Source organism: Hippopotamus amphibius, chromosome 3 (assembly GCF_030028045.1).
Source record: "Hippopotamus amphibius kiboko isolate mHipAmp2 chromosome 3, mHipAmp2.hap2, whole genome shotgun sequence".
Lineage (NCBI taxonomy): Eukaryota > Metazoa > Chordata > Mammalia > Artiodactyla > Hippopotamidae > Hippopotamus > Hippopotamus amphibius.
The window spans coordinates 123,247,573-123,264,245 of NC_080188.1; the positions used below are offsets into that span (position 1 = coordinate 123,247,573).

The window sequence follows — 16,673 nt, forward strand, 5'->3', positions numbered from 1 at the left end:
ATCCAAGAAAGTTTCTGTGCTGGATTTGCAATGAATTTTGCCATGGAAACAATGTTCAAGTTGTGAAACCACTTCCCAACACTTGAGTTGATTACACTGAGTTGCTTACACAGGTTGTAGGGACTTTTCCTAGGCCCTAAACATGTGTCTCACTGCGAGTAAAATTCTTCCCAAGTTCTCAGATGGAATCACGCATCTGTAAATTGTGTCAGGGATACCCGAGAAGTAATACCAGGCCTGGAAGGAAGGGACTGATGGACAGAGATGCATCTCATGGAACTGCTGGTGAGGATGTGGAGTGTGGTGCTGAGAAGGCTGGTACTAGGTGGGGAAGCAAGCAGTGAGGATGGCCTGGAGATGGTCCAGGACTCCTCTGCTCTTAGTTCCCCAACCAGGAATTTAACCCGGGCCCTCAGCAGTGAAAGCATGGAGTCTTAACCACTGGATCACCAGGGAATTCCCAGGAAGTTATAGCCTGTTAAAGAGGTCACAGGCTTAATAGTGACAGGAGTACTATGTGCCTAGTGCCATGTTAAATCCTTTACACACATTATTGAATTTTCACAACAGTTCCATGTAACATTCTGTTATATCACTTGACATGATACAACAGGCCAGAGAGATGAACTAACATGCCTAAGGTCACACAGCTAGTGAGTGGTGGAGCTGTGATTTTTTAAATATTTATTATTATGTTTGGCTGCATTGGGTCTTAGCTGCAGCACACGGGATCTTTCATTGTGGCACATGGGTTCTCTCTAGTTGTGGCGTGCGGGTTTTCTCTTCTCTAGTTGTGGTGTGCAGGCTCCAGGGTGCGTGGGCTCACTAATTGTGGTGCACGGGTAGTAGTTGTGGCACGCTGGCTTAGTTACCCCACAGCATATGGGATCTTAGTTCCCTGCCCAGGGGTCAAACCCGTATCTCCTGCATTGGAAGGCTGATTCTTTACCACTGGACCACCAGGGAAGTCCCTGGTTTTTTTTCTTTAAATAGTCTAACTCCAAAACCATCAGCTCTTCTTGCCAGGCATTGGGTGGCTGGGGAGTGAGTGGGAGCCACCTTCTCCCATCTGTGGCCCTGTGGGTCTCATTACTGCTTTCCCTGGCCCCTGCCTTGACTCAAGCTGGAGGCAAATCAGCCCCAGACAGCTTAGTGCAGCTTCACTGCATTCTCCAGGCCTCCAGGCATTCCTCTCTTCATTGTCTCATGCTGCCAAGGTTGCCAATGGCTGTCCCTACCAATAACACCTTTGCAAGGAGGTCTGCCAGCAGCCAGGAGATCTGAGTTGATCTCAGACGCAGAACCTTAGAGGAACCCCCACCTCCACCCCTTCCCTTCATGCATAGGTGGGCAGACACTCCAGTGACCGAGCACTGTCCTGAAACTACTCCAAATGTCATTCTGAATATGATTGGAAGACACTCAGCAGGGTCACAATCTCCTTAGGTGGTGTTGCTATGGCAACCCCAGTCACATCCATCTGGCTTTCTCAGCTGTGGTCTCAGAGGATCTTCTTTTCTAGAGGCAGCAGCCTGTAACCCTGATAGGAAGGGTGAGGGTGTGTACATTCAAGCTCCCCTGCAGAAAGCTCCTTTGTGTAATATGCTCATTGCAAATAGTCCCATCTTGGATGAACATAAAGGAATTAATTCACTGTCCGCCTCGTCGTGTGAGTGAAAGTTCAACTACCAATGCTCAATCTACATTATCTCATTTAATCTACAATAACTCTGTGAGGTGGGTATCATTACTCCATTTTGTAGATGGGGGCGGGGCGGGGCGGGGAGGGGGGGAATGTGGGCAGGTAGTTTGCCCAAAAGCGGTATCAGAGTTTGAACCCGTGTCGGTCTGACTCCAAATACCATCCTTTACTCACTAAGCCCACTGCTTTTCAACTGAGGACTGTCCGAAGTTCGGGAAAGTGTGTGCGTGTAAAATGGTCAGGGAAGTCTGCGAGGTAGGTGAGGGCTTATATTTGGCTTATTGGACAGAAATGGGGGAGGGTACGAGGCGGAGTGCCGGAATGCGCAGCGCCTTGGAGTCTGGAGCTTGCACGGGATGTGTTTGGCTCAGTCAGAAGACCCTTCTGCCGACAGAGAATACCTACTGAGAGCCCCATCTAACCTTCGGGAAGGAGAAGTGGCAAGTGATGTCGGAGAGGTAAGTTGAGCACCACCAGACGGGCAGCAAAACTAAGGCAGACGCCAAAGTCTAAAGCGTCAATGCGTTCGCATAAATACAAGTGCTCGGAAACTCAGGAGTAGACAAGGGAATGGGGACGCTTTCCTCGAGAGCATGGTTATCATAACGTACACAGAACCATACACAACCCTGCAAAACTCCCAAGGGCTGTTGCTTTAAGAAGCGCGAATTCTTCAGCATCACGTGACCTGTGGCGCCCTGAGCCTTTTACAGCGCATCAGAGTGGCCAATCGGGTGGCGGGAAGCCTCTTGGTGGGCGGGAACCCCTCAGGGCGGTCGCCGATTGGCTGTGTTCGTGGAGGGCGGGGCCTGAGCTCCGAGAGAGGGAATTAGTGCGAGAAGGGTGAGTGGGGGCTGCTGCTGCCTCTGCCTCTACCGCCCCCGCCCCCGCCCCCCTCGTGTGGCCTTCGCCGTGCCAGAGCCCTCAGGTGAGCAGGCCCTCGTAGGCCCGTCCCGCTGCGGGCCGCGCGCTCACCGGCCTGGGAGCCCGCTTCGCTGGGGGCCCGCCCCCTTCGCTGGCCACGTGACCCAAGTTCGGTAACCTCTGACCTCCTCCTCCCTACGCCTCCACCTCTAGATCTGGGATGAAGCGAGGCAGGGTGGGAGGATGCGCATCACGGAGGCCGGCAGAGGTCAGTTCCCACGCCTCCTTAACAGTGTGGCTAGTGGCTGAAGATGTGGAGGAGAGGAAGCTGAGGAGCGGGAGACCTTGGTCAGAGCCCGGACTTTGTGGGTTGTAATGTGGGCATGTAATAGGGAAACTCCCTCGGCGCCTTCCGTGTGGGCAGGACTTGATGCTCCCATTTTACAGGTGGAGAAAGAAGCTTAGCAGTTATCCATTGGCGGCTCTCCAACGCCAAGTCTCCGGGCTGGGGATCTAGGCCTTGTTCCCCACGCAGCCCGCCGTCCTCATGATTAGAACGAGAGTTGAGTTCTTGCTTCCTACCTAGGTGGTGCTCGCCAGCGTGATCTTGGGAAAGTCATTTAACATATAACCTCTCTGAGCTTTGATTTTTCTCGGCTGTGAAATAGATATAATACTTACATAATACTTATTGTTAACGCGGACAAAATGAGGTGTAAGCCATAGAAAGCACGTAGCTCAATGCCTCAGGCATAGTACGTGCTTGGAAAAATCGCTATTCTTTATTCGTTTTTTCAGCAAGTGTCTATTGAGGGCGTGTTATGTGCAGACACCGTGCCTGACGCTGGGGATGCAAAGGTGAGCAAAAAGGCATGATCCCTGCCACCATGGAGCTTACAATCTAGCAGGGAGGTAGGTGTTAATCACAAAGCTACACCAGTATATAATTACAAACTGATAACTGCTCTGGAAGGTAAAGTACTGGTACATGGTGGGGGTCTGAGAAGACTTCTCTGAGCAAGCCGCATTTGAGACAGATCTGAAGGAGCGACTGGGAGCTCACTGGACAGAGGGATGGGGGGTAGAGGAGAAGAGCATTTCAAATCCAGGAAACAGTGTATGAACGTCCTGAAATAAGGTGTTTTGAGGAAATGGAAAGAGGCCACAGGAATGCAGAACACACAAGAGAGTGGAAAGAGGTGTTTGCAGATGTAGCCGCACGCGTGGCGTCTTGGAGCCATGGCACAGGTTAGTTTGTTATTCCAAAGACAGTGAGGAGCCATTGCGAGAAATGCTGCCAGGAGGCCAGGTAGGGCAGGGGTCCCCAAGCCCTGGGCCACACAGCAGGAGGTGAGTGGCGGGCAAGTGAAGCTTCATCTGCTGCTCCCCATCGCTTGCTCACGTTACCGCCTGAACTATCCCCCCACCCCCCACCCATGGAAAAATTGTCTTCCATGAACCAGTCCCTGGTGCTAAATAGGATGGGGACCGCTGAGGTAGGGTACCCGCTTGATTTAGGGACCTGGAGCTCATGGTGACCCACTGAGCCTTGTCAGAGAGGAGTGGTGGGGCAGTGCCTGGGTGGGTTACTGTGACACTGGGCCTGGCTGCTCGTGGTGCTGATGCCTCACTTCGGCCCATGCGGGCCAACCTAATTGCCGTGTGTGTTGTTGGAGTCAGTCATCAGCTGCTGTGTTTGTTGGGTTCTTATTCTGCCATATCCTGTGAACGGAAGAGCAGGTTCCTGCTTTTAGGCCTTGCAGTCAAACTGGGGAAGACCCGACACATGGGCAAAAAGCCCAACTACTGAAAGCCTGACAGTCCCAGATGGCACATGGGGCAGGTAGACCTCAAAGGACAGACTGGATCTACCTTAGGAAAGAGGAGGGGGTGGGGGCTTGGAGTAGGGAGGGGGACAGACCAGCCCAAGTGCTAGTGGTGGGGCACAGGCAGGCCAGAAGACACCAGGTGGCCATACTGGGAGGACAGATCGGCATGATCAGCTGTAGGGATTTGGGACCAAACACGGTATGTTGAGCCACGGAGTTGGGACTTTCCTTTCGTGAGTCGTGGAGAAGTATTGAAGACTTTTGAGCAAGGGACTGTCAGGGTAAAAGTAGTCTTTTCATCAGTGTTTAGTACATAGTGGTTGTAGCAAGGATCAGAAGAAAGAAGACATGAAGTTTTTGTTTGTAATTAATGATTGTAACAGTTTCCATTTGTGTAGTGTTCTAGGCCCTGAGTTTCTCCTACATCATCTCATTTCATCCTCATAGCAACCCTGTGAGTTAGGGAGGGCAGGGATTATTGCCACTGTTTTACCAGGGCTCAGACTGATGCGGGTCTCAGCTGGGTTCACATTGGAAGTGGTAGAGCAGGGCTGGGACCCAGTTCTGTGCACCCCAAGGGCAGGCACTTTCTCAGGTGTCATGGTTGTCTGTCCTCTGGCCCGGCTCAAGTCTGTTTCTTGCTTTCAGCCTCAGTTTCCCCACCTGGACACGCAGAGCCTTTGTGGCTCCTTGTTTGGGGATTCTGAAGCAAGAGCAGCAGGACTGGTTTTGAGGGCCTTGAGTCAGGCTCCCAGGCTCTGAGGGAGACTCGGCTGACCTTTCAAACCTCCCTCCCCACACCCAGCTCCATTGGGGCCATGTCGGAGCGAGAAGAGCGGCGGTTCGTGGAGATCCCTCGGGAGTCCGTCCGGCTCATGGCAGAGAGCATGGGCCTGGAGTTGAGCGACGAGGTAGCGGCCCTGCTCGCAGAGGACGTGTGCTACCGTCTCAGAGAGGCCACCCAGGTACACTCCCCCCTCCTTGTCCCTCCCTTTGACTACCCCCTCCCACAGGGGTTTTCCCAGCAGGTATATGTCAGGTACTTACTTCGTGCTCTGAGGGAATACAGTGGAGGCAGTCCCTGCCCTCTCCGGAGCCCCCTCGTAGCCAGCCGGGCCTCTAGCGAACAAAGCGCTTGCTTGGGGATCTTCTTTTGTGCTCCTCACCACAGCCCCGCTGGGCAGGCCAGGCAGGTTCATAGTCACATCCTGCATGAGAGAAACGGAGTCACAGAGAGGGGATGTGACATTGGGAGTTGCTTTTGCCCTGCTCCCTGTCCCCTGACTCTGTTCCTCCCCTCCCAGAATAGCTCTCAGTTCATGAAACACACCAAACGGCGGAAGCTGACTGTCGAGGATTTTAACAGGGCCCTCAGATGGAGCAGCGTGGAGGTGAGTGGGGTGCAGGCTGCAGAGGGCTCAGCTGGCAGGAGCCCTCCTACGTGCCCAGCTCAGGGCTGGCAGTGCAGCGAGACCTGAAGACCCAGTGCACACACGAGGGAAGGTCACAGCCACCGCAGCACAGGTGCCAGGCCCAGCCCCCCAGGCCCAGGAGTTCAGAGAGGGAGAGGTGGCCACAGAGGCTGGGAGGTTAGGGAAGGCTTCTTGGAAGAGATGGGACTTGAGCTGCACCTGAAAGGGAGGCTGGGATTAGACAAAGTCACAAGGAAAGGAGGGCATTCTGGGTGAGGGAGCAGCCCAAGCACAGGTGTGGGTGTTAGAACGTCCTGCTCCAGGTCGGGGGGTCCAGGGAAGAAGATGATGTTTAGAAGAGAGGCGTGTTTTCAAATTTGGGCGTGTATGAGGAGGAGGACCAGCAGCCTGGGGGTGGGGTTCGGAGTCCCCCTGGATCCGTGAGGAGGGACCACATTCTGCTCCTTGACTCAGTGAAGCAGCAGCTGCTCCAGCCAAGTTCCCAGTGAAGGGCCTGGATCCCCGGGCACCCCTGCTCTTCTCAGGACCTCTAGACTCCCCAAAGATGTAAGCTCCGTGCCCTGGTCGGTAGAGAGCCTCTTCCCTCCCTGGATTTGGCCCAATCCTTTCTTCACTCAGGCCGTGTGTGGTTATGGGTCCCAGGAGACGCTGCCCCTGCGCCCCGCCAGGGAGGGTGAGCTCTACTTCCCCGAGGACCGAGAGGTGAACCTGGTGGAGCTGGCCCTGGCCACCAACATCCCCAAAGGCTGTGCCGAGACGGCTGTGAGAGGTGACTGCCGGGGTCCTGCGTGGGGTCGGGACAGGAGCTGGGTCGTCAGAGGTGTGGTGATGGGCTCGCAGGTGGATGGAGCAGAACTCAGAAGGGTGGGTGGTGTGACAAGGGGCAAAACCCTAGGCTGATGCATCTCTCTGCTCTGGTTCTAGTTCATGTCTCCTACCTAGATGGCAAGGGGAACCTGGCCCCTCAAGGATCGGGTAAGGGTAGTGTGGGGAATGGGCCCTCTGCGTGACTCCTCCCTTAGGAGCTGGGGTGGTGCCTCTGCACCTCTGAGTCTTCATCTGACACGTATTTTCCGTGCCTGAGTGGTCCCTGCCCAGAGGCCTCAGAGTTGGAGTTGGGATCCCAGACCTATAACCACTCATGATGTCATGTTGGATGCTAGCACAGGAGTCTGGGCAGCTTGCTGGGGTCCCTGAGGTGTCTTACTTCCAGGGTCTGCTGAATGGAGCTTCGCAGAGCCTGAGGCTTATGAACTTGGAACTTGGGGACTAAGCAGGAGTCTGCTGGGCAGAGGACAGGTGGGAGGCAGCGTACAGAGCTGGGGTGTGGAGAGCTTGCAAGGTCAGGGCTGAGCAGACGGCTCAGAGGGGCTGGCACCTCTGTGCTCCAGGAGTCCTGTCTGAATGGGCTCGTGGTGGAGGTGCGGGGATGGTAGTTATTTTGTGGGGGGCAGGCAGGGAGGCTAGGAGAGGGCAGGGCTCCACCCTGACCACCACCTGCTCACCTTCTCGCAGTGCCCAGTGCTGTGTCTTCACTGACCGATGACCTTCTCAAGTATTACCAGCAAGTGACTCGGGCTGTGCTGGGGGATGATCCACAGCTGATGAAGGTGAGCAAGTGGGCCTGAATTGGGGCACAAAGTCCGGCTTTCAAATCCCCATGGAATTCCTTCAGATGCCTACTTCCTGTCCTCTGCGCTCGGCCTGACTGATGTGGGCGGAAGCTGCTCTTGGTGGGGGTGTGGTGCTCTGCGGTTGGCCCTCCTTCTGTGCTGACTCCCCTTCCTACTCTAGTAGGAACCCTGGTTCCTTAAGGAATGGGCAGCTCAGCAGGGCCCTGTGAGGGGTTCAGGTGGTCAGTCTCCCCACACCTTAATCCAGAGCCCACTCTTTGGGGCGTCTGTTGACCTGGAGCCACGTGGGGCATCCACACTGCAGCTTTCACTTGCCTGGACTTGAGAGGGAAAGAAGAGGAAGCAGAGGGAGCCAGGTTAGGGTGCCCAACCAGACCGCATACCAGCCCTGCTGCTTTAGCCTCTTGGGCTCCACAGGGCCTGCTGGACAGTGCCCACACCAGGCCTCTTTTGTCCAGAGTTGGATGAGGGCTAGTTCGGTGGTCTGCTTGACCACGTGGCCTCTCTCTGTTTGAGGGTTTTACATCTTCCAAGTCTGGCTGCTTCTGTAATTTCCTTTGCAAAGTTACGACTGTTGTTTCTATGCTTTCCTACCTTAGAAGCTTGGCTGCTGGTCCCCAGACACAGTGCAGGTGGCTGGATGGGGGGCCTGGGAGTCGAGCTCCTTCCTAACTAGCTGTTGCCTACTTTCGCAGCACCTGAACTTAGTGTCTTGACCCAGAGGAGTTGGGAGAGCATGGGTGGTGGAGGTTCAGTGCTAAGATGGTTTTACTCATTTACCTACTCTATTTTTTCTGCTTATAAAAGTAATACCAGCATATGTTTATTATAGAAGTATTGTAATATAAAAACATACAAAGTAGAAAGTGAAATTCTGTAGGACCACCCACTCACCCTTTTTTTTTCTATCAAAGTGATATACTAAACATCTGGTTTTAGAATAACTGCTTTACTCAGTTAAAAATATTTTGGACATTTAGGTTGTATTCAGTTTATTATTACACTCAGACAGCGCTGTGTGTGGGTATGTGTGTGAGTGGGTTTCTTTTATAGTGGGTTAAATTTGTAGAAGTAGAATTGCTGAGTCAGAGTATGAACATTTAAGATTTTACTACGTAGGTGCTAAATTGTCCTTTAAAAAAATATCAGTTTATCCTTGGGGCTGGTGGACCAGTGCAGCGTGACCCCTTCCGTTTCAGGTTGCTCTCCAGGACCTGCAGACCAACTCCAAGATTGCAGCGCTCCTGCCGTACTTCGTTTATGTGGTCAGTGGGGTAAGTGACGAGACTGCAGCAGGGCAGGACGTGGCATGGGGAGGAGATGATGCAGCAGCCTGTAGGACTCACCGCAGGTGCCACCGGAAGAGCAAGCTCTTGTGCACCCCCGTGTCCCCGCTAAGCACCCCCTTCTCCCAACAGGTGAAATCTGTAAGTCACGATCTGGAGCAGCTGCACCGGCTCTTGCAGGTGGCACGAAGCCTGGTTCGGAACCCACACCTCTGCCTCGGGCCCTATGTCCGCTCCCTGGTGGGCAGTGTCCTCTACTGTGTCCTGGAGCCACTGGCTGCCTCCATCAACCCGCTGAATGACCACTGGACTCTGCGGGACGGTGCTGCCCTCCTGCTCAGCCACATCTTCTGGTAGCCACTGGGCCTAGCGCTGATCAAAGGGCGAGACTGCTGCAGAGCTGAGTGGGTCGGGGTAGGAGATGGGGTGAAATTTCTGGCTTTGAGGCTGTCTGTTGAGAGGTCAGGAGCCTCTTCCCTTCGATTTTCCAAGTTAGTGTGCCGTGGCACCCTGGGTTTCCACAAATGGGTGACAAACGTGCCAGGGGTTTGGTCCATCAGCCCTCAGGTCCTGGGCCACTCACCCAGTGTGCCGTACAGGTGCTGTTTCCTCTGTGTGTTGGGACTTGAGTCCAGTTGGGCAGCGCTGTGCCTCGTTCCCCTGACTGAATGTTGCTCCCACAGGACCCATGGGGACCTTGTAAGTGGCCTCTATCAGCAGATCCTGCTCTCCCTGCAGAAGGTCTTGGCAGATCCTGTGAGGCCTCTCTGCTCTCACTACGGGGCTGTGGTGGGGCTGCACGCCCTTGGCTGGAAGGTGAGGACCCTTGCTTTTCTCACGGAGCTGTAAGAGCTCCCATTTGTAATTAGGAAAACAGTCTTTCTTGTCCATGAACGTGTCACCTCTCTCCATTTTTTTAGGTCTTTCACTGTCTTTCAGGATCCTTTCATAATTTTCCCTGAAGAGAACCTACGAATACTTTACTGAATTTATTCCTAGATTCTTGCTATTCTTTTATACTGTTGTAATAGTGTCCTCTTTTCATGGTATTAATTTCTTATCGGTATATAGAAACAATTGACTTGTGTATTGATTCAGCTACTTTATTGAACTGTCATTTTTAACTGTGGATTATTTTGGGTTTTTAAGGTAGATCATAGGTGCAAATAATGACAGCATTGTCTTTTTTAAACCTAATGCCTTTATTTTTTTGAGTTTTGTTTGTTTTTATTTTGGCCATAACACATGGCTTGTGTGTGGGATCTTAGTTCCCCAACCAGGAATCGAACCTGGGCCCTTGGCAGTAGAAGTGCAAAGTCCTAGCTGCTGGGCTGCCAGGGCATTCCCAAACCTAATGCCTTTAATTTCATTATTTTATTCCTAGGACCACTAATCTCATTTTACATATGCTGATTGTTTCCAATTTTAAAAAGTACTAACAGTAACCTTTCCCATTTACGCTGATGTTTACTTTGTTTATAGATACCTTTCTCAGGTTAAAAAGTTATATTCTTAGTTTTATTATTAGTTTATGTTAACTTTGATCAAATGTTCTTTCTGTATCTTTTGGATTGATCCTAAGGTTTTCCTGCTTTTATCTGTTAATGTGGTTATTGTATACATAGATTTTTTGTTGTTGTTTTTTTTGGTCACGTCACATAGCTTGTGGGATCTTAGTTCCCGAACGAGGTATTGAACCCCAGCCCTGGCAGTGAAAGCTTTGAGTCCTGACTGCTGGGCTGCCAGGGAATTCTCTATATAGATTTTCTAATAGTAAACCATCTTTACATTTCTAGGATAAACTCAGTTTGGTCATGGTATAGTCTTTTCTTTTCTTTTGGCTGTGTCGGGTCTTGGTTGTGACATGGGGATTCTTCCTTGTGGCATGCGGGATCTTTGTGGTGTGTGGGCTCCAGAGTGCATGCGCTCTGTAGTTTGCAGCACACAGGCCCTCTAGCTGAGCCATGCGGCCTTAGTAGTTGTGGTGCATGGGCTTAGTTGCCCCGTGGCATGTGGGATCTCAGTTCCCCGACCAGGGATCCAACCTGTGTCCCCTGTATTGGAAGGTGGATTCTTTACCACCGGACCACCAGGGAAGTCCCCCATGGTATATAGTCTTTAACAAAATGCAAAACTTATTGGAATATAATGCATTTTTACATACTGTTGGATTTAGTAAAATTTTAAATGATCTCTTTTTATGAGTGAAATCAGTTTTAAGTTTCCTCATGTACTGTCCTCATCTGGTTTTAGTATCAGGGTTATACTGGCTTTATAGGATGAGGTAGGGAGGGAGTATTTGTTTTTTATACTTTATATTTTTAAATTAGATTTAATTTAATTGAAATGCTCTTTTCCTTGAATGTCTGTAGACTGCCTTTGTAAATTCTGGCATGGTGTTTTGTGGTTATCCTTTTAACTACTATAGTTACCGAATTATTTCAGCTTTCATATTTCTTGAGTCAGCATTAAGTTGTATTTTTCTAGGAACTTGTTAATTTTATCAGCATTTTCAAATTCTCAGGCTGTGGCTAACCAAAGAACTTATCCATCTAAGCCTGTCACAAATGTTACCTGCTCTGTGAAATCTTAATTGCTTTCCCCCAAATTAATCACAGGATTTAAAATTATATTATCGGAGTCCAGGTCTCTGATCAGTTGTTTGTTTTTGTGCTAGTGGTTTGAACTGAGTTGCAGTTTACATCTAAGCCAGGACAGTACTTGGCTGTATAGCGTAGCAGTTGGCGGCTACATTTTAGCAGGGGGCATTACTTATACCTTCTTAGCCCTTGGCACATATGTCAGTGATAGTGGGGTCACTTTACATTGTTTGTCTTTGTACCTGATCTTTATTCCCAGTGCTTAATTAAGGCTTGGGCAACCAGGAGATTCCAAATGTTGGCTGAATATGCCAAGCAGGGAATTTAGGATTGAGCCCGGTCCAGTACTGGAGATAAAAGTAGATCTTTCAGGGGAAATGGTACTTGGGAGGCAATAAGCCAAAAAAAAAAGGCACTCACTGCATTCTTCTCTCCCTTCCAGGCCGTAGAGCGAGTCCTGTACCCACACCTGTCCACTTACTGGACAAATTTGCAGGCTGTGCTAGATGATTATTCAGTATCGAATGCCCAGGTCAAAGCAGATGGGCACAAAGTCTACGGAGCCATTCTGGTGAGTGCCAGCCCCTTCTAGCCCCTCCCTGCGTGAGCTCAGCAGATTTACTATGGAACCCTTGATAGGCCCAGGTTCCTCGTATCCTAGTCCCTCTGCTCTTGCAGGTGGCCGTAGAGCGACTACTGAAGATGAAGGCGCAGGCAGCAGAGCCCAACAAGGGTGGGCCAGGCAGCAGGGGGTGCCGGCGCTCGGACGACCTGCCTTGGGACAGCCTCCTCCTGCAGGAGTCTCCCTCCGGGGGCAGCGCAGAGCCAGGCTTTGGGTCTGGTCTCCCGCTGCCGCCAGGAGGCGCGGGGCCGGAGGACCCTTCCCCTTCGGTGACCCTGGCGGACATCTACCGGGAGCTCTACGCCTTCTTCGGCGACAGCTTGGCCACCCGCTTTGGCACGGGTCAGCCCGCGCCCGCGACCCCGCGGCCGCCCGGGGACAAGAAGGAGCCAGCGGCCGCCCCGGACTCGGTGCGGAAGATGCCCCAGCTGACGGCAAACGCCATGGTCAGCCCGCAGGGCGACGAGAGCCCCCGGGGCGGCGGCCCGCCGTCGGCCTCTGCGGCCGCCGCCTCTGAGAGCCGGCCGCTGCCGCGCGTGCACCGGGCGCGGGGGGCGCCCCGGCAGCAGGGCCCGGGCGCCGGCACCCGCGACGTCTTCCAGAAGAGCCGTTTCGCCCCGCGCGGGGCCCCTCACTTCCGTTTCATCATCGCCGGGCGGCAAGCAGGGAGGCGATGCCGCGGACGCCTCTTCCAGACTGCCTTCCCCGCGCCGTACGGGCCCAGCCCGGCTTCCCGTTACGTGCAGAAGCTGCCCATGATCGGCCGCACCAGCCGCCCGGCCCGCCGCTGGGCGCTCTCGGACTACTCGCTGTACCTGCCGCTCTGAGGCGGTGCCCGCCCTCGCCTCTGTGAATAAACCCCGCGCCCGGAAGTGGTGTCTCCGCGCTTGTGGATCGCGCCGGATGAGGCGGGGCTTGGGCCGTTGGCTCCGGCGGCGGCGCTTCCGGGTGGCGAGGGGGCGATGGCGCTGCCCTGGCTGCAGCGTGTCGAGCTTGCGTTCTTTGCTGTCGCCTTCCTGTGCGGAGCCGTGGCGGCCGTGGCGCTGACCCGGACCCAGGTGCGGCTGCGGGTCGGGGCCGACCATCGGGTCGGGTAAGCGGGGGGCAGGCCGACCCTGACACGGAGAGACCGCTGCTGTCCGGGACGGCGGGGTTCTGGCACACTGCTCCTGGGAGCTAGTGGGCCGGTGAGGCCGTTCGGCGGCGGAGACGCATCGGCGGTAATTGCGCTCTGTGGATCCCGTTCGCCCAGGTCATACTCTCATACTCTCGCCAAAGGAACGAGTCCTCAGGGGTGTGCAACAGCATCAGATATAGCCCAGCCTGGTGACTCCCGCTGCATAACCTCACCCTGGCTGTGAAGCAAGTTGGCCCAGGCCCCCTTTATACTATTTTTTTTTTTTTTTTGGCTCACGGGCTTAGTTGCTCCGCGGCATGTGGGATCTTCCTGGAGCTGGGATCGAACCCGTGACCTCTGCATTGTCAGGCGGATTCTTAACCACCTAGGAAGCCCCAGGCCCCCTTTAAATCAGACACTTTTGTGTTGCGCTACTCCAAGAAATAAAGGTTAGTGTAGCGGAGATGATCAAACTACCAGATGGGTGCAGCACTGTGTTAAATGGCAAAATAGTGATGTAGCAAAACCCGATAGTTTAGGCTGAGTGTTTACCCCAGCCAGCCAATCATGTTAATAAACAGGCTTGTTTAATCCCTGTAAGTATGCGCAGTTGCGCCTATTTTATAGATTAGAAAACATCGGAGATAGTTGAAGGTTACGCAAGTCTGGTTCTACTCTAGGATTTCTGCATCAGGGGAGACCAGAACTTGTGAGGCATCTCTGAAGCTCATTGTATTTTGTAATTACCGCCTATTTCCTGATCCTTCTGGTCACTGCAGGTCTGATTTCCCCAGCAGACCCATTAATCTACTGGCCCAGAAACAGGAACTGCCTGCACAAGTAGCTTCCCTAGGGTAGTCCTGGTCTAGATCATCCCCAGCACCTGCCATGGGCCTGCATCCAGAGGCACTAGCCTGAAACCTAGGACTCAGCAGCTTCTTTCCACAGGGCTCCTTCAGTGGTAGCTGTCCCCTGTATGGTGTGGCCACCCTCAATGGCTCCTCCCTGGCCTTGTCCCGACCCTCAGCCCCATCCCTCTGCTACTTTGTGGCTGGGGTCTCTGGCCTGCTGGCCCTCTACTGTCTCCTGCTTCTGTTCTTCTGGGTGTACAGCAGCTGCATCGAGGACTCCCACAGGTGACTGCCCACTCTGAGGGCCGGGGGCTGAGGTGGGAGGAGTCCCACCTCAACCACAAGGCTTATTCTCTCCCTCCTCATAGAGGTCCAATAGGGCTCCGCATTGCACTGGCCATCTCAACTGTAGCCATCTTCTTGGTCTTAGTGTCGGCCTGTATCGTTCGATTTGGCACCAGTTCCCTCTGCAAATCCATCATCTCCCAGAACATAACTAGGTAATGGGAGAGGGAGGGATGCCTGGCTGGGGCTGACTACCTTCCCTCTGCAGTGAGGAGCCTATGCTCCCTTTTATATCCCATCAGTTCTCATCTCAAAGGGCACTGGAGTGCAGGGGTATTTAGGGTATATCTCCCCTTTCTCACAACTGTGTCTTTGACCTCACAGCTGCTCTGATGCCCAGAAAACTCCATGGAGACCCCCTGGAACCGCTCTGCAGTTTTACTCCAACCTACACAATGCTGAAGTGAGGTCCTGGGATATGAAAGACTGGGTGGAGGTGGAGGGATACAGATTCATATAGTGAATCATGTGATACAGTCTGTAGTTGCAAGAGTTCTCACCAGTATGCTCTGAGCTTGGCCCACCAGTGAGGAGCTGAGAGGAACTGAAGGCTTGACAGTCTGACAGTGAACAGCTAAGAGTGGTATGTGGGTGGAATTGGATTCGAGATGGGCCCACTTCTCACATATCTGTTCCTGTCTCCCACAGACCTCTTCTTGGGTGAATCTGGTATTGTGGTGTGTGGTCTTGGTGCTCCAGGTCGTGCAGTGGAAGTCTGAAGCCACCCCACACCAGCCTCTGGAGAGGAGGGACCCTGTGTGGAGCTCTGAAACAGATGCTCTTGTTGGGCCACGCCTTTCCCATTCCTGAAGATTAACCAAAGAGTACATCTGCAGCCAGAGTCCATGCCCAAGTGCCTGCAATCCTCTTGCCCCCACATGGCCCTGTTTATGCTGGGAGCCTGAGTTTTCCCTCCAGGAGGGAAACATGATGACAGACCCCTCTTCCTACAGCTGTTTTTGTACCAAAGTATTATATTACTCTTTCTTCATCTCAGTACTGAGTTCTTGGTGTACAGCAGTGTAGGCAGGGTGGATGGGAGTAAGGAGTGAAAGCTAAACAGACATGGATCAAAACTTAGAGGTACTGGCAGGTAGCTGTCCTTGGGATGACTGCTCTTTTATTTGCTGTTAATGAATTTTGGGGCCCCTGTGTGACCCTGGTTGTCACCCCATCCCGAAGGTTCAGTTTTTATTCCCCTCCCCTCTGGCAGAGGTGAGTGACCTCAGGTTGTTTCTTCACAAGCTACGGTAGGCACCCACAGTGTTGTCAAAGAGTTTCGTGTTGGGGAAGTGTCCAGCTTTGTCCAAGAGAAAGTAGAAGCGCCGGCCTTTGATCTTCAGAGGCAACATGGCAGGGACTTCACCCCGGTGGGCCATGCAGGATACCTGATTCAAGGGAACTGTAAAATGGGCACCCAAGCCAAAGGGGGCATGAGTGGTGAGAGTCACTTGCTTCCCTCCAGCCCGTAGCATCACTGAGCGCACAGAGCGGTGGGAAAAGAGAAGACCAGCACCAAGTACCAGGGTACCTGCACGAAGAGTAAAGATTGGGGTTTTCACAGGAGAGCCAAGCAACAACCCTTCCAGCGTGCCCCCCCGAATAAAAAAAAACTGTGATGATAGTAACACTGACCTCCTCTTATACCCCAATTAAGTATTAGTTATTCCTCCCAACAACCTTAATAGGTGTCCATCCACATTTTAAAACAGGGTCCAGAGCATAAGTACTAACTTGCTCAAGGTCACAGGGTGAGAGGCACACCCCAGACTGAGCCTGTACGAAGGCCTGGCGCTCGGGGACGTCCAACTCCAGCGTACCGCACTCCTACGAGGGTGGCCTGCCCATTGTGGAGGGTCGAGAGCTCTACTCTTCTTGCCTGAGCAGACAGGACTGTGCCCACCCTCCTCGACCCGTGCTGGGAAGCCAGCCCACACCTTACCAATAGTGCCGCAGCCGACGGCAAGGCCGTAGCGCCAGAGCGTGGAGCGCAGGTCCAAGCGGCCGCGGTCTGGAGACTGGGCATCCGGAGGCCGTGTTGGGACCGGGGGTCGGGCCAGGGCGGCAATGGCCAGGGAAGCCCAGAAGACGCCCTGGCCAGCGCAGAACAGCCCGAGGACGGTGAAGAAGCGGCCCCGTTCGTGCTTGAAAAGCAGCACATCCCGTGGCGGGGCCGCGTCATGCAAGGCCCGGCGCCCGGGCAGGGACCGCAGCGCTAAGAACAGCCGCAAGTACCACCGCCGCCCAGGCGCCGCCATGGCCTGCGCCCCGCCGCTTCCGGGGCGGGACTTCCTGCTGGCTTGCCCCGCCCACCATCGAATCTGTCAGCCCCGGGAGGGTGGAGCCCTGGCTTCAGTCCCGCCCGCGCTTGCGCTTGCGAAGGGCAAGGC

General features: G+C 53.5%; 3 protein-coding genes across 14 annotated transcripts; 2 read left to right on the forward strand and 1 right to left on the reverse strand.

Annotated features, from left to right (window-relative positions):
* The first annotated feature begins 64 nt into the window (after positions 1-64).
* Positions 65-12,873, forward strand: TAF6L (TATA-box binding protein associated factor 6 like). 10 transcript variants are annotated; one of them, XM_057727382.1, is made up of 13 exons: positions 2,844-2,914; positions 3,014-3,128; positions 3,365-3,424; positions 5,201-5,360; positions 5,700-5,786; positions 6,447-6,597; positions 6,753-6,803; positions 7,344-7,438; positions 8,662-8,736; positions 8,881-9,101; positions 9,432-9,564; positions 11,791-11,919; positions 12,027-12,872. In XM_057727382.1, the coding sequence occupies exons 3-13, from the start codon at positions 3,417-3,419 to the stop codon at positions 12,795-12,797; spliced, it is 1,881 nt and encodes a 626-aa protein (XP_057583365.1). In that variant the 5' UTR covers positions 2,844-2,914; positions 3,014-3,128; positions 3,365-3,416; the 3' UTR covers positions 12,798-12,872. The 10 variants fall into 10 exon arrangements, with proteins under 10 accessions (XP_057583358.1, XP_057583361.1, XP_057583363.1 ...); XM_057727375.1 differs by lacking the exons at positions 2,844-2,914; positions 3,014-3,128 and adding an exon at positions 65-1,737; XM_057727378.1 differs by lacking the exons at positions 2,844-2,914; positions 3,014-3,128 and adding an exon at positions 1,814-2,160.
* TMEM179B (transmembrane protein 179B) lies at positions 12,871-15,274 on the forward strand. Of its 3 annotated transcripts, XM_057727394.1 has the most exons (6): positions 12,879-13,063; positions 13,768-13,866; positions 14,023-14,223; positions 14,307-14,438; positions 14,608-14,686; positions 14,932-15,274. In XM_057727394.1, exons 1-6 carry the CDS (start codon positions 12,933-12,935, stop codon positions 15,091-15,093), a joined length of 804 nt encoding a protein of 267 aa, XP_057583377.1. In that variant the 5' UTR covers positions 12,879-12,932; the 3' UTR covers positions 15,094-15,274. The 3 variants fall into 3 exon arrangements, with proteins under 3 accessions (XP_057583374.1, XP_057583377.1, XP_057583376.1); XM_057727391.1 differs by lacking the exon at positions 13,768-13,866 and having other exon boundaries at positions 12,871-13,028; positions 14,036-14,223; XM_057727393.1 differs by lacking the exons at positions 13,768-13,866; positions 14,023-14,223 and having other exon boundaries at positions 12,889-13,063.
* A 93-nt stretch (positions 15,275-15,367) lies between these two features.
* On the reverse strand, positions 15,368-16,591 carry TMEM223 (transmembrane protein 223). Its single transcript, XM_057727395.1, has 2 exons — positions 16,226-16,591; positions 15,368-15,814 (listed from the first exon to the last, which is right to left on the reverse strand). Exons 1-2 carry the CDS (start codon positions 16,539-16,541, stop codon positions 15,522-15,524), a joined length of 609 nt encoding a protein of 202 aa, XP_057583378.1. The 5' UTR covers positions 16,542-16,591; the 3' UTR covers positions 15,368-15,521.
* Positions 16,592-16,673: the final 82 nt, after the last annotated feature.